The sequence below is a fragment of the Ruditapes philippinarum genome, unplaced genomic scaffold (genome assembly GCF_026571515.1).
Source record: "Ruditapes philippinarum isolate M1 unplaced genomic scaffold, ASM2657151v2 ctg1271_1_1_1_1, whole genome shotgun sequence".
Lineage (NCBI taxonomy): Eukaryota > Metazoa > Mollusca > Bivalvia > Venerida > Veneridae > Ruditapes > Ruditapes philippinarum.
The window spans coordinates 425,882-438,129 of record NW_026862369.1 but is presented as its reverse complement, the minus strand read 5'-3'; the positions used below and the strand labels follow the sequence as shown (position 1 = coordinate 438,129).

At 32.8% G+C, this 12,248-nt stretch overlaps 1 protein-coding gene across 1 annotated transcript; it reads left to right on the top strand.

The window, feature by feature from the left end:
- Window positions 1-4,092: 4,092 nt before the first annotated feature.
- On the top strand, window positions 4,093-9,365 carry LOC132718863 (uncharacterized). Its single transcript, XM_060702601.1, has 5 exons — window positions 4,093-4,887; window positions 5,178-5,286; window positions 5,539-5,668; window positions 6,444-6,507; window positions 7,049-9,365. Exons 1-5 carry the CDS (start codon window positions 4,206-4,208, stop codon window positions 7,831-7,833), a joined length of 1,770 nt encoding a protein of 589 aa, XP_060558584.1. The 5' UTR covers window positions 4,093-4,205; the 3' UTR covers window positions 7,834-9,365.
- The last annotated feature ends 2,883 nt before the right edge of the window (window positions 9,366-12,248 follow it).

Sequence of the window (12,248 nt, the reverse complement as noted above, 5' to 3'; positions counted from 1 at the left end):
TCTTTTTATTGAAATTCTACTTTGGTAAGCAGACGTCTCCTTCGGGTAAACCGCTTTATTTGTTCGACAGACATAGAGATGATACAATCATAAATTTTCAGCTATCATCGAAGAAAATATGCATATTTGTGATTTAAGGGTGTATAATATAACAGACAAAACTTTTAAGATCTTTTTATATATCATATATATCCTGTCAATTTAGATGCTAGAAAAAAAAGAGGATAAATATATATTATATGTGATCTATAGAATAAACGCCAAACTCCTTGATAAAGAGGGGGTTAACCCATCGAAACGTTGGAGGATGATTAATTTGTGAAATAGATAGTTATATGTATTTTTAAAGATATGTTCTATACAAAGCTAGGCTTTCTTCTCTTTAAGGCATATAAGGGGGTCAGTATACTCTTCCGTATCATACTATGCGAGACTCTGGCGAGCATAATATTGTGTTGTTGTTTTTTCAACAATATTGTTGTTGTTTTTTTCAACGAGTTTGATAAATTTTCCACTGTAACACTCCATATTATTTAACGTGTGACCAGCGTTATACTATAGGCGCGTCAAATTTTCACTCTTTATTTTGGGAATGAGATAAATAAAATATTAAATTCTCTTAAAGTTCAATACTTAATTTATTGAACTCATTATATAAAGTTATATGCTCACCAGAGGCTCGCGCATAATGTAATGTTATTCAACTCGTTCAATAAATCTAGTACCTATTGGTTTATGTGATAAATGAAATATAAAATAACGATGTGAAACCGTCACATGAATATATGAATATAACATCCATATCTGGTTTGTGCAGCAGATTGTTACACGCGGATCTATTTATATACCATAACCCAGGTAAAATACGTATCAGAGAACTTCTCAAGATCACGTGTGCTTAAAACGTACCTGCTTTAAGATGAACATGGGATTTATAATGGTGAATTAGTCAAGTTATAAATAAGGTAAGTTAAAGGACCATTTAAAAATGCATTGGGTTATTTATATATTTATTAAAACAGCTGCTGTTAGTTTTATATTGATTATAAAAATATCACATTTTTAAAACCGAAAGTAGAAATACAAATAATATTATCCGCCATATTTTGGCAGACTGCTGTTGCAGTGTTAACTGATTTTCTTTTCTTGTGCTTTGAGGGTTTATTTTTCTTTGCATTGTCTTCAAATACTGGAGGAAAAAAGTATCTAATTCTATTTATTTCTGATATATATTCTTAAGTGTTTTAGCTCAAACCGGAAGTGCATTTATCAAGTAAGATTAAAACTCAAATTACGTAAACAATATTGATCTTGCACGATATATCCCTCGGCTCAAACATTTATAAATGAATATCTGCCAGTTTTTTTTAAGCCAATAAGGGTCATGTAATAATGACATGTATCAAATCAAAACAAAAAGTGCTATCTACATAATTAAATAGCTTTTTTTATATATAGATATTGGCGGAGAAAGGGAAACAACCAATAGCATCTTCTCGGCCCTTTTCGCCGAACTTCGGATAAGGATTATTTAAAATCGCCGTGGTATTCCGAGTGAAAGGGTAATTGAAGCGGCAACTTTAGGCCTAACTGTGGTATCTCGTTTAATGACCGAATATCCCGATCTATGACGACTGCTACAAATGTTTGATTCCTTTCCAGTACATGTCCATATGACCGGAAATAATCAAATACCATGTTTCACTTTACCGTCAAAGGTGCTAGTCTCACTGATTTGAATTAAAATATGTTTAATTTGTTATTCATGTAATATAATATCCATATATTAAACAAATTTAAAATAGATTTTTATTTTAGATTTTTGTTATATTGTTATAGTATATAACAATAAAACAAAAATCTTTTTTTTTCTATTATTTTTTTCTTTCAATATAAACATGTATGTCAAATCAATGCGTCTTGCACCTTTGTGCATAATTCAAAAAGAAATTGTAAAACTAATATATTTGTTAAGAACCCTTTTTATACCAACGTTTGAACTCAATATGGATTGATTTAATCTTATGTGATAGCGACTTATTTATGGAAATTCTGATGTGACGTCACTTAAATTACTTCTTAATTATGCGTGACAGGGGTGTACGCGTGGCAGTAGGGGTGTATTTAAGAAAATGATATCGGTCTTAGCGGTGTTTATCGGCTATTTAACACCGGCTTGGAGTTTTGATGCGTAGGAATTGACCACGAAGGACGTAGGCCTGAGTGGTTAATGTTATTGCATCAAAACGACATTTTTGCCGTTTTATTGATACTTTAAAAGGCTTTGTAAACTATATAATCGAGGGAGAAAACATAACAGCCGTATATGATCATTTCCGGTCATATGTACCACTAAAAAGTTTGATTGCCTGCCAGAAAATTTTTGTTTCAGAGTTAACTATTACTTAAACGATTTGAATTTGAACATAGTATTTTTGTTAACTAAGAATAAATATTTTTAGATTTCAAATAGGGAATTCTAGAGCTGTTTGAACACACAGATCATTTGTATTCTATGTAATGTTGACTGAATTATTCTATGTTATGTTGATTGAATGATAATAAACCAATTTTTTTTTATTCCATACTGGTTTTACCGGAGGGTACTTTGGGCTCACCCTCCGTCAGTCAGTTCGTCCATCCGTCCCTCCATCAGTCCGTCCTTCCACAAAACTATTCTAAATATTAAATGAAACTTGAAGTATGAAAATAAAAAATCTATAAAAAAAACTGTTTACAACCAGGGATGTTTAAAGAATTACCTTCTCTCTGTCAGCCCGTCTGTTTGTCCGTCCCTAAAAACTGTTTCCTAAGAAACAACGGCTTGGCCCTGACGGGGTTTGGACCCACGCGGTCAGTAATCCTCAGCTTACTAGTCCGACGCCTTTACTACTTGGCCACGTCGCCACTCATGTTTATGTTTTATTGTCTAAATGTCAGAGAACAATTTTCTCTGTGCCTGTTTCTCAACATCACGTACGTAAAATGTACAATTGGAGACGGAATTCTAGTATATTTCAACGAACTACTGTTAGTTTTATCGAAAAAAGACACTGCTAGTAACTTTGTTCCTGAAAATGGCCATCCAATTTTTTGCTTCAGTTTCCGATTAACTGAATTTACACCCGAGTTACGCAATCAAGTTCACTACAACTTTCCGCATTTTTATTGTGTCCCGTTTAAAGCAGTCAAAATGCCGCCTGTAAAGATGCAAGATCTCTTATAATTGGCTTGACTATTTGAAAAATAAGGAGAGCTCTTTTACAAACCAAGGCGCCGTAGTCGATATAGGCTTAACACTTTGGTGAAGTATTTTTGTCTTAAAAATTACTGAAAGAAATGTGTTAAAACTTCACATACTTATTTGAGAGCATTGTAGGAGGTCACTATGAATCTAATGTGGATTTTTACAGAACTATGGCATCTACATTATATTGTTTTTCTGTCAATCATTGAGAATAGTCTAGCACGTTTTTCTTTCGAAGAATTTTTACTGAAAGTGTAAAATAAGCTACAATTCTCGAAAGAAATATGCGAGAATTAAAGTCAATCATTGCAACGCTATTCTCACGAGGATTTATGTTAAGCATAAGACAAATTCAACGTTGAATAGTGTTAAAAGTTTCTTAACGCGAAAATGTAAAATCTCTGAAGTTTATACTCGTAAAAATACTAAAAGGCGACACACCATTTTTAGAAAAGAAATCTTGCATGTCAATAGGTGTCATTTAACTGGCCCAAGTAAGACACGCGTATATATCAACTGCACTAGATCCACTTGGAAGGTAACAGATATCTAAAAGTGTCTTCTTACAGACGTTGAATAGCTCTGCTGTGGGTATAGTTGTATAATTATAATAGGTATGACAAAACGAGACGTACAAGCTGATCTTATCTCAGAAATCTGGCAAAAGATAAAGCATGTTTTTTGTTTGTTTTGTTTGTTTGTTTGTTGGTTTGTTAGTTGGTTGGTTGGTTGGTTTTTTAATTGATCTATTTGATATTTGAGAAAATTATTGTCAAGTGACTAGATATCTATACCTTATTCTTGAATAATGCACAAGCAACGTAATGTTATCTGAAATAAACTTATGTGATAATGATAATTATAATAGTGCATTGTGTCTTGTTCTTTTCAGGTCAATATTATAGAGTGCTAGTGCATGTAAAACACTTAAATTACAGGATAACATTTATTTCAACAAATGGATGAAATAAGCGATTTAGAAGATGTTCCTGAAGTTGAGCTTGGAGATATACGATTGTTACTTAGGCAAGAGGCTGAGAACAGGGTTGTTGAAGATGATGGCTATACGTTGTTCGGCTGTCTTGCGTTAAGTATAAAAAATCTGTTGTTACGAATACCAGCTCGAAACAAAAACAAAACGACTCAAGGATCTACCATTGAAGATTATACCAAACCAGATGTTATTAAGAAAGGTGTTGTTGATCTTCTATCAAAACACAAGAAGCAGTTCAAGTCGGTATTGACAATACTTGTCGACGATATTCCACCAGAAGCGCTACCAAATAGTCAATCCGAAAGCAAAGAAAGTGAAGCTGATTTGGAAACATTTTACCAAAGGGTTATCGAAGATTGTAAAAGTGATGAAAAATATAAACCTTATGCAAAGTTATGTATCTATGCAGCAGCAACTTGTGTAAATGCACCTATATACATCCTTTGTGTAAGTGAGGCAGGGGAAATGCAATGGACTTACTTCAAACCATTATTCAAATTCGAAGGTCAACCGGCAGCTGTAATCAAATACGTGACTATGTTCATATCTTCTGACAATACTTTCCATGGAATAGAATCACACGACCAATCTGCACCAAAACCAGTAGCAAGAGGTCTAGTTGGGATGTATATGTCGATTTTAGAAGGTACATGTAGTTTTCATTTACATGAAATTATAGCATTTCACTCACATTCACAGTATATTACATTTTGTATCATTCAACCCGTTATGAATTTAAAGCGACAGTTTTGGCACTGAACATACCCCTACTACTTGCTGCTTTGTTAATCTTGATGTTTTAACACATGCAGTCATTCTGAAAGCTTCATATTAAATTGTTGAGATTTATTAACATCTCTTAGGCATGTTTTTGTTATTTATTTTATAAAGACGTCCGGATAAATAAAATTGTTTAAATCTAAATGTTTATTTCAGACACACCAGAAACCATCATTGAGGTTCCAGACGAGCTTAGGGATTTATCAATAGCTTCTAAATCTAAGCTATGTTACAATCTCAACAACGACATGGTTTTAAGATGTTGGTAAGGTATAAACTTGCTTAATTTTAACAACTTAATTTATTATTACTAGTGCAAATTCATTCGTTATTAGATTTATTTGAGATGTCTTCCTTGCAATTAATTCCTATTTATTAACGCATCATTTTATTTTTTATACTTGGGTGGGCAATTAAGCTTATGGTTTGATCCGTTTGTATGAAAATTATTCAGAATTCAGAAGATTCCAAAAAAAAGTTATCAGTTCAATAACTATGCTTTCACCTTATACTTCAGTGAACTGCTACGGAAGAAAGGCCTTTTAAACGAAAATGATTACCGCAAGATGACAGCACATAGAGCCACGAGAATTGAATTTGCCATGTTTGTCACAAACTCACCAGATGCGTTTGACATTGTTTGTCAGGTAAAGTCTAAACTGACTTGATATCAAATGGGTCTAAGCGTTGAAAAGCTGGCTTTTGGCCTGATTCTGTGTACTAGATTGTTTCTGTATACAGTTCTGTAACAAGATTCTGTTTAGAAAGTTTCATTACCCCATGCTATTGTAAAAAGTGAAAATTTATTCAAAAAAGTATAGAATCTGCTTATTATGTTTATTTTAAGCTCTCAGTCCTATACTTTAACATCGGTCTTTTTAAAGCTTTGTTTTTAAACAATAAAGAGTAATAACATCAATAGTCATGAGGGACCAGAAAACATAACAACGCCGAGATGATGTCAGTTTTCTCAGCTTCAACGGTCTGAATATCAGCTGTTGTAGTATAAATATTCAGGAAAATGAGATATCTGGGGGAGCTATGAACAAAACCACACACATAAAAACGATGACAATCTCGATTGCAAACAGCTTAAAGCAAAACAATGTGAAACGCTTCGGTTGTAAAAAGGAAAAGAAATACATTGTATTTTATCAGAGCAACCCACGCCCAGAAATTTGCATCTAAAATATTGTTAAACTTTTATTACATTGAAAATAAAAAGATGATACGTGTAAATGTTTATTTCTATTTTATTTTGATTGAAAATTTTATTTCTAAGATAATTTCAAATAATACCATCCATACGAATAAAAATGATAAAAATAATAAGAATACTAAATATTAACTTCGATTTTACTTTCTTTTTTGCGTCTACCTTTGTCTGGAAATTTATTTCAGTAACTGCTAATTATATTACAGGTTCTGCTCAAACGCCGCGAGAAGACTATACTCAAAGAATACATGAATAACTGGAGCATCTTTGGTAAGTTTTAAATCATGTTTTGTCTGTAATGATACATATATCTATTTTTAAAGTCAGCTAAAATCGTAGTGCAGTAATATTTGCTAATACATAAACTTTCACTTTATAATTTACATATTGATAACAAAATTGTTTGAATCTGAAATTATATTACTGTGAAGTTTGAAGAATGTTTTGAACTGGGTAGATTCTTTGTGGTTTTCAGTAAACGGAACGTTACAAAATATTACGAATGTATCGTATATGTTCAAAGTAATAATCATATATTGTGTGTATGGAAAAGTACAAAGACCTAGCTTAATAATCAAAGTTAATAAATTATAACCATTTGTATGAGTTATATTTATTTTACCAAAATTATAAGTATTGTCAATATTGTAACTTAATGTCAAATAATGACTGTCTGACTATAGAATGTATATAAGAATTATACTTTCATCTATTGTAACAGAAACTGTGTTGGCAATTATAGTATGAAATATTGTCGTATATTTAATCTCTTTCCTACGCTAACGTAAATGATAGAAGTTCTTTATTACAGTTCGATCTTGTGGTTTCCTTGCAAAGTTTGATGCATTAATAGAGCTGGATATTGCAATTTATGAGAGAAATATTGCTGTGTCGGCTTTTGTGAATTCTTGCATAGCCGGAGGACAAGAGTTGGATGAAAGAAGAAGGAGAATAACAACAACAGTGATAGCAAGCTCGTCAGTCGGCATTGTATCTGGAGGTATGGTCATTGCAGGGATCATACTTGCCCCCTTTAGCTTTGGTGCATCGTTAGGTCTTAGTATCGCAGGAGGGGCTATTGGCGTGGGTTCCGGGGTTGCAGCAGGAACGGCAAGGACCGTTGAAGCTGTAAAACAGAACTCTAAACTAAATGACATCAAGGCGGAACAAGAAGAAATTAAGACAAAGGAACAAAGAGTAGCTTCAGCGCTTCAAAAAGTTGAAGAATATTTTAGAACTGAGATTGCAAATTCTAGCACAACGGACACTGAAGGTCCTGGATCAAGCATACGAGGTTTGCTTGCTATTGGTTCAGCTCTCCGAGCTGGTCATAGTATAGCAGGTATAGCTCTTGCAGCAGTTAGGTTAGGGACAACAGCCGCAGCTGTAACAGCATCTGTTCTTGGACCTTTATCCTTGGTATTTGATGTTGCATTTCTGGCAGAAGCAGCGCATAATAAACACACAGGTGATAAAACAAATGCTGGAGAAATGTTGCATGACATGGCTGAAACAGTTGATGTTAAGTGTAAAATATTTAACAGTATGCTCCGTGGAAATTGTGACGAACACAAACGATTATTTGAGTGGGCCTGAAACGATAGGAACATGAAGTTAATAAAATAAAATTATGTATAAAAGGCACATAATGGTTAGGCATAATATTTCTCTTTTTAAGTTGTGTTGTTTTGTTACTGGGTGCTTGCGTCTGCTTAAATGCATATTAATATTTCGCTGAGAGTAAACCTTCTATGAAAGATTTTTAGGAAAAGGATAAGTGTATTGGTATACATTTGTATCGGAGTATTTTTTTGTTTGTTTAAACTATTTGTTCAGTGTCATCTATAATAAAATACATTACGAATCATTTATTAGTTATACATTAAATGATATTATTGTATTCTAGACAATTACTTTCAGGATATCGAAGTTAAGTAAATTACGAAAACTGTAGTAAATAAAAAAAAATAGCAATTTTTTGGAGCTATCAAGTGTAGATTAACATGTCATGATCATAAATTATTTGACTGTCACAATTTACTTTCCTGAATCTGCTATAAAGGCCACAGATAAATGCGATCAAGTCAAGATTTTGTAAATGTAATATTTTATGCATCCTTTGTCAACTATGATCTAACTAGGCACTCCATTGCATTTCTCAATGCGTATTATTCAGGATTCGTTTCTATCTAATCATCATGATCATGCTGGCATTCGCCATTTATAATTTAATGTTTTGTGTAATTGAAAAGTGTAATTCACACACTATATTTGTGAGACGTTGTCACCACTGAAAATACAAGGATTTCGTGGATGCATTGATCACATATAAGTTGATTTGTTTTTTTCACGTCAGGTCAGTTTTACTTTCATCATTCAAGAAAGATAACATTGTGTTGTTGAAATGATTTAATCATATAATGGCATTGAAACAAAAGAGAATTTTTGAAAAGTGTGATTAAAAAAACTTGTTTACATGATCTAACATTAACTTTTGATTTATTTTAGTGAGCACACATGTTACTGTTTGTTATTATCTACTTAGTTATTACGATAGCGTATTAATTATTGTAATCTAACGCAGAACTGTTCATATCACATTGTTAATCTGAACAATGGGCAAGTGTACATCCTCAAATTTGTGTGAAACAAATGATGTCTCGAAAAACAATTAATTGAATTCAATACTATGATTTTATTAACAATGTTAATTGTTGGTTTTAATCAATAAACTTACAATTGTTTTGATAAAACAATATTTTTAGTTTGAAAGTCGTTACAGTTTTTGCAATGGAACGAAAATGATCTAAATCTAAGTAGTATATAGTAATTTAAGGTAGTATAGTAATTTAAGGTAGTAGACAAGTTTTTTATTCGCATACTTAACGCCTTTTAATTCGAAGAAAAGACTACAGATAAGGAAAGTTTGATTGCCTGTCAGAATTTTTTGTTTTAGAGTTAACTATTACTTGAACCATTTGAGGTTGAACATAAGATTTTTGTTAACTAAGACCAAATATTTTTAGATTTCAAATAGGGACTTCTAGAGCCATTTGATTGTATTCTGTTATGTTGACTGAATTATTCTTGTGATGTTGATTGAATGATAATAAACCAATTTATTTTGATTACTTTTAGTTCCCTATCGGGTTTACCGGAGGGTATTTTAGGCTCACCCTCCGTCCGTCTTTTCGTCCCTCCGTCCGTCCGTCCTTTCGAAACACTGGATTCCTTTTTAACGCAAAAAGTACTGAAAATATGTATTAACTAAATGAAACTTAAAAAATGAAAATTAAAAATCTATAAAACTGTTATATTCTGGTTACAAACAGGGATGTTCAAAGATTAACTTCTGTCTGTCAGTTTTTCTGTCTGTCCGTCCATAAAAAGTGTTTCCCGGGATCTCTTTTAAAAACTTGGATTTTTTTGTGCCCCCACTTTAGTGTTTACCCTTGTCCGTCCGTCCGTTCTCTTTTGTGTCGCACGTAACTAAATAAGTATTTGACCTAGAGTCATGAAACTTTACAGGAATGTTGATCAGTATGTGCAGTTGTGCACCTGGGTATTTTCGTGTGGATTTATTCAGTATTTTTAGAGTTATTGCCCTTGACTTAGTAAAAATTTGCAATTTTCAACTTGTGTCGTACGTAACTCAAAAAGTATTTGACCTAGAGTCATGAAACTTTACAGGAATGTTGATCAGTATGTGCAGTTGTGCACCTGGGTATTTTCGTGTGGATTTATTCAGTATTTTTAGATTTATTGCCCTTGACTGAGTAAAAATTTGCAATTTTTGAACTTGTGTCGCCAAAACTCAAAAAGTATTTGCCTAGAGTCATAAAACTTTACAGAAATGTTGATCAGCGTGTGTAGTTGTGCACCTGGGTATTTTCGTGTGGATTTATTCAGTATTTTTAGAGTTATTGCCCTTGACTTAGTAAAAATTTGCAATTTTCAACTTGTGTCGCACGTAACTCAAAAAGTATTTGACCTAGAGTCATGAAACTTTACAGGAATGTTGATCAGTATGTGCAGTTGTGCACCTGGGTATTTCGTGTGGATTTATTCAGTATTTTAGATTTATTGCCCTTGACTGAGTAAAAATTTGCAATTTTTGAACTTGTGTCGCCAAAACTCAAAAAGTATTTGCCTAGAGTCATAAAACTTTACAGAAATGTTGATCAGCGTGTGTAGTTGTGCACCTGGGTATTTTCGTGTGGATTTATTCAGTATTTTTAGAGTTATTGCCCTTGACTTAGTAAAAATTTGCAATTTTCAACTTGTGTCGCACGTAACTCAAAAAGTATTTGACCTAGAGTCATGAAACTTTACACGAATGTTGATCAGCAGGTGTAATTGTGCACCTTGATATATTTGTGGACACATTTCTAGTTTTTTAACAAATTTACATAAAATAGAGAAAAGTTGAAACATTAGTTATATTTATTCATCCTAAAAAAATTTGTCTATCTGTGGTATAAACATAATTTTATTATAAGGCAAGGAAAACACATTATTATGATACAGACAAACTTAGAACTCAAAATAATTAACTTCATTTATTTCTTCCACAATGACAAAATTATATGGCCATGCCCCTTAAGAATGTTTCTGTGGCTCTAACCGATAGAAATCTTTTGTATTGTATTTATTCATTTATTTTTTTATTATTTTTATTTTATTTATTTTTTTATATATTTTTTTTATTTATTTATTCATTTATATGTGGGGAAGATGGGGGTAGTGAATGTCTTGGTAATGTTTTAGTGAATACACATTTATTTTAGTTCAATTTTGTTGGAAGCTATAAGCGTGTTTAAACACTCTCGAATGCGTTCCTGGAACCAACCAGTATTAAGCAATGAATGGAATATTTCTGCCCAAGTCAAGGAAACAACGGCTTGGCCCTGACGAGGTTTGGACCCATGTGGTCAATAATCCTTAGATTACAAGTCCGACGCCATTACCACTCGGCCACGCCGCCTTTCATGTTTATGTTTTATTGTCTGAATGTCAGAAAATAATTTTCTCTGTGCCGGTTTCTCAACATCACATACGTAAAATGTACCAGTAGAGGCAGAATTCTAGCATATTTCAACGAACAACTGTTAATTTTGTTGGCAAAATAATCACTGCTAAAACAGACAGTAACTTTGTTCCTGAAAATGGCAATCTAATTTGTTTGCTTCCGTTTTCGAGAAACTGAATTTACACCCGAGTTGCGCAATCAAGTTCACTACAACTTTCCGTATGTGTATTGTGTTCTGTTTAAAGCAGTTAAAATGTCGCCTTTAAAGATGCAAGATCCCTTATAATTGGCTCGGCTATTTGAAGAATAAGGAGAGCTCTTTTCTTTTGCAAACCAAGGCGGCGTAGTCGGTGTAGGCGTCACACTTTAGTTAAGTATTTTTGTCTAAAATATTACTGAAAGAAATGCGTTAAACTTCACATACTTATTTGAGAGCATTGTAGGAGGTCACTATGAATCTAATGTGGATTTTTACAGAACAATGGCCCTTTTAGAACGTAAAAAGTCTACATTTTCTAGGCTCTTGTTTTATTGTCCATCACTGAGAATGGTCTAGCACGCTTCTCTTTCAAAGAATTTTTACTATAAGTCACTGGAAGTGTAAAATAAGCTATAATTCTCTCAAAAGAAATATGCAAGAATTAAAGTCAATCATCGCGAAGCTATTTTCACGAGGATTAATGTTAAACATAAGACAAATTCAACGTTGAATAGTGCTTAGAGTTTTTTTCTCGTGAAACATCTCGCTACATTATCTGAAGACTATACGCGTACAATACAAAAGGGCGACACAACATTTTTAGAAAAAAAGCTTGCATGTCAATAGGTGTCATTTAACTGGCTTAAGTAAGACACCGTATATTTCAACTGCACTAAATTCACGTGGGAGGTATCTAAAAGTGTCCTCTTACAGACGTTGAATAGCTCTGCTGTGGGTATAGTAGTATAATATGTAACAATAAGTATGACAATACAATACGCA

Bases quoted from the DNA above. Each gene is read 5' to 3' on its own strand.
- LOC132718863 (XM_060702601.1), top strand. From the start codon at position 4,206: ATGGATGAAATAAGCGATTTAGAAGATGTTCCTGAAGTTGAGCTTGGA. The intron at 5,669-6,443 runs GTAAAGTCTAAA...ATTATATTACAG, and splicing joins CGTTTGACATTGTTTGTCAG to GTTCTGCTCAAACGCCGCGA. The intron at 6,508-7,048 runs GTAAGTTTTAAA...TCTTTATTACAG, and splicing joins GAATAACTGGAGCATCTTTG to TTCGATCTTGTGGTTTCCTT.